The following is a 4,102-nucleotide window of genomic DNA, read 5'->3' as shown; positions in this document are numbered from 1 at the left end:
GTTCATTCATTCACTCACTGCGAAGTCTTGTTTAAGTGTTACACTGCAATTCTGAGCGTTTTCCCTGGTTTCTTGTCTTTTGGTTTATTTGGATTTCTTGCCCTGTTCCCTGGATTACTCTTTTGCCTCTGGTCCCTGCCTGTTTTGTTTGTTTCTTTGTTGGTTTGTTTGGACTGCCTACCTGTGTTTTGACCTTTTGCCTGTACACTGGATTACGCCTCTGGATTACCCACAATAAAGATGCGTTTGGATCTTAACCCTCGTGTCTCGGAGCCAGTTCGTAACAATTTCAAGAGAATTTTTCTTATTATATTGACAGATTTTTTATTTTTTTTGCTTGTTTTAAGCACACATTTACTTAAAGTTTATATTTTTTGTCTAAACTATACTTATTTTGCTAGGTCATTTAGCAAATCAAGAAAATACATCTTTATTTAAGATTTTTTTTTTGATATTTTTACTGAAAACAAGACAAAAATACCAAGTCATTTTTTGCAGTGTGACTCCATTAAATGTTCTTGTGATAAAGTGTGTGTGTGTGTGTGTGCGCGTGTGTGCGTGTGCGCGTGCGTGTGATGTAGATTAAACATGAACGGGCCAAAACGGACATGGCAGCAGGTCAAAATCAAATAAAAGAACATTCTGCAGAATGGTATGGTCCCTGACTAATATTTAACAAAGCACAAGCATATATTGTACCCAGAAGGTGCCTGCTCACACATTGTCTGTACTGTTTTAGCAGTGAAAAAGAATACCCACAGACAAGGCACGGGTGGTGGGTCACCAAAGGCTGACCTTACCCCAGCAGAGGACATGGCCTTGGAGCTAAATAAAGGCAGGCCCGTCTTAGAGGGGATCCCTGGGGGGAAAGAGACGAGCATAGGTTCCTCCCAAGATGCCACCCGCTTCATTCAAGGTATGTCCTTCCATCTCTACATGGGATACAACCACATTCATATTGAATCAATTTGGACTGTCTGACTTTGGTTTACCTATTGCCTTGCAGTGTCTGGCAGCACTGTGTTCCTGTTAGAGCCACCAGCACAAGCACCAGACGATGCTGATCCAGTGAGTACTCCATCAAAGGCATACTGTAGGCCTGGCATGTCTTGTCTACTAGCTTCAATATGAATCCGATTAAATGTGATAGGGTGAAAGCCCCAGTGCAGCAGCAACAGCACATGATGGAGACGATGATGAGGAGGAGACCATCTCTCTGGATTCCAGAAGGCATGAGGTATCATGTTAAGACTGTGAAAGTACTATTTACTCTACAATGGTGAGGAGTCCTCATCAAAATCAAAAAATCTAATTTCTTTTACAGGACCCAGATGCTATACAGTGGGAAAACCAGCCTGGCAACATAGTGCGTATTAATAAAAGGACACCACATCCTGCCAAATTCCAGCTGTGCTAATTGTATTGTGTTCACAGAGCTCACAAGCTATCAGAAAGTTGTATGGCAACCACCTCCGGCGCCAAATAGAACTGGCAGACATAGACATTCAGTACAAGAAGAAAAAGATGGAAAATCTTGCACTGGAGTCCGAAATAAAAAAAGAGGACAATTAGGAAACTGGACCTTGAAATAAAAAAAACTTGAGAGGGAGGTGAGATATGCCTTCAATGTACACTGTATGCTAACTGTAACACAAATTTATTAATCATTATTTTTCTTTCCTCCCCCAGCTCCAAGAAGATGACACAGCTCAAAATAAAAATTAGGTATATTCTCGTAAAGTCAAGTGAGCCATGACATATGAGCTCTTATTGTGAGCACACAGGACGGTGGCATCTTTCTAAGGTTTTTTTTATTTTCCCAGCAATCAGTACAACCAAGTCATCGTTATAAGGCACCGGCCTCTTTTGCCCACCCCCCCAGCACCAGGTGTGGCCACTAGCCTATATGAAGACCCAAAATTGTGTGTTCCTTTCTGCTCTGACAATGGCATGCCCATTCTTGCGAGATGTGGTGGATGAAGAAGCACTTGTGCTGAGGAGAGCCTTCAGGCGAGAAAGGGTCTTCAGGGACCGGTTGGACCCACTGGCCTTCCCTGATGACCATCTATATGAAAGATACAGGTTTTCTGCAGATGGCATCAGGTATCTATGCAGACTACTGGGTCCCAGGATTAAGCACCGCACTGCACGGAGCCATGCACTGAGTGTGGAGCAAATGGTTTGTGTGGCCTTGCGCTTTTTTGCTAGTGGAGCCTTCCTGTACTCAGTGGGGGATGCAGAACAGCTGAACAAGGCCACAATTTGCCGCACAATAAGGAGTGTGTGTCTGGCTATCAAAGCATTAGCAGATGTCTTCATCTCCTTCCCTGGCCACAGAAGACTCTGTGACATCAAAGAGGAGTTCTATAGGATTGCAGGTAAGAGGATCTACAAATTACAGGACAACTGTTAACACATAGTAGGATACTCATTACTTTGTGTGACAGGTTTCCCCAATGTCATTGGTGCAGTGGACTGCACACACATAAGGATAAAAGCCCCCTCAGGTGCCCATGAGGCCGATCTTGTGAATAGGAAATCCTTTCACAGCATTAATGTTCAGGTGAACATAACTTTTTGATATTGTCCATTGACGAACACTCTGCATTGCCAGTGATGTGCATTGATTGGTGTAATATTCCTCATCTTATGATTTCAGATGGTCTGCAATGCTGACTGTGTGATCCGCAATGTTGTGGCAAAATGGCCTGGCTCAGTCCATGACTCCAGAATCTTTCGGGCCTCTGAAATCTATCAGTGCCTATCACAAGGTAAGCCACACAACCCCTATTTATAACCATCATGGCTGTGTCAAGAATATCACTGTGTTTATGAGGTAGTAATGATGAGATTTTGTGTTGACAGGTGAATTCTCTGGTGTGTTGCTGGGAGACAGGGGGTATGGCTGCCAGCCTTTTCTCCTGACACCTTTCACAGACCCCCAGGAAGCACAGCAGGCCTACAACCATGCCCATGCCAGGACCAGGGCCAGAGTTGAAATGACCTTTGGCCTCCTGAAGGCACGCTTTCACTGCCTTCACAAATTAAGGGTCAGCCCTGTTAGGGCATGTGATATTACTGTGGCTTGTGCTGTCCTCCACAATGTGGCCTGCCTGAGGAAGGAGAGGGCCCCCAGAGTGCCACCAGCCATGGACTGGGACAATCCGGCAATCTTCCCTGATGACGACAGTGGTCGGCTGCTGAGGGACCAATATGTGTTGAATTATTTTAGTTAGTATGTGTGCTTTCAATTTTGGTTAAATATGTCCTGCGGTGGCAGAGGAATTTGGGTTTTTTTGGGTTCGTTTTTTTACGAATTTGGCCTCTTATGATGTTTGTGCGGTATACTGTGTGTAATACAAGGCTGCAGGGAGGCTACTGCATCCATTCATTTGTCTGTTCAGTTGATGTGTATGGATTTGTCCTGCATTTATTTTAGTGTGCAGACATGCAGGGTGTGTTATATACAGACCTTTGAATGTGTATGTATCATTTTGTATAATATGCTTTGATTCTGTGCTTTCCATCTTGTAGAGTCACTGTGACTTCAGTTTCGAAAGGAGCTGATGGTTTACCTGCTTTGTTTTGTCCTTATTCAATAAAGGAACATAATGTTACACATTGTGTTTTTATATTCATATGGAATGTGTATTTGTGTATTTGTTTATATGACAGAGTACTAGGGCCACACTGACGAAAAAGGATAGTCATAAATTTATGAGGCTGGTTCTTTCTGCAGAAAAGCTACATATTCTTTTTACAGTTTTGATACTTATGACAATGTGATACTTAATATTCTGGCACATCAGCATGTCTTTGTTTATGAAACCATACTGAAGTACAATTTCACGAAATGCCCCACATCTGTCATTTTAACAACTGTCCTCCTTTAAAACAACTGGTTACAATATTATGACTTGTCTTTTTTTTTCCCTCTGTGGCCCTAATATTCTATCATTTTATATATAGCCTTATAGTCTATGGGAAACTGTAAATTATCTAATGATAGCAACATCATCTAAAAATCATTATTTATCCAAAATGATTGAAATTAATGATCACAAACGTTTAAATAATGACAGTGGGTCTAGTTATATGTGAT

At 42.2% G+C, this 4,102-nt stretch overlaps 1 protein-coding gene across 10 annotated transcripts; it reads left to right on the top strand.

Annotated features, from left to right (window-relative positions):
* The first annotated feature begins 598 nt into the window (after positions 1–598).
* Positions 599–3,638, top strand: LOC311080817 (putative nuclease HARBI1). Of its 10 annotated transcripts, XM_084110968.1 has the most exons (10): positions 659–916; positions 1,007–1,068; positions 1,151–1,237; positions 1,325–1,366; positions 1,435–1,610; positions 1,690–1,725; positions 1,824–2,378; positions 2,448–2,563; positions 2,660–2,771; positions 2,866–3,638. In XM_084110968.1, exons 7-10 carry the CDS (start codon positions 1,907–1,909, stop codon positions 3,234–3,236), a joined length of 1,071 nt encoding a protein of 356 aa, XP_083967094.1. In that variant the 5' UTR covers positions 659–916; positions 1,007–1,068; positions 1,151–1,237; positions 1,325–1,366; positions 1,435–1,610; positions 1,690–1,725; positions 1,824–1,906; the 3' UTR covers positions 3,237–3,638. The 10 variants fall into 10 exon arrangements, 8 of the variants coding, with proteins under 8 accessions (XP_083967091.1, XP_083967094.1, XP_083967096.1 ...); XM_084110970.1 differs by having other exon boundaries at positions 1,325–1,610; XR_014605721.1 differs by lacking the exons at positions 2,448–2,563; positions 2,660–2,771; positions 2,866–3,638 and adding an exon at positions 599–652 and having other exon boundaries at positions 740–916; positions 1,824–2,078.
* The last annotated feature ends 464 nt before the right edge of the window (positions 3,639–4,102 follow it).

This window comes from Abramis brama (assembly GCF_963993115.1).
Source record: "Abramis brama genome assembly, chromosome: 4".
Classification (NCBI taxonomy): Eukaryota; Metazoa; Chordata; class Actinopteri; order Cypriniformes; family Leuciscidae; genus Abramis; species Abramis brama.
Note: the sequence above shows the minus strand (reverse complement) of the source record. Positions and strands in the feature narration are given on the sequence as shown.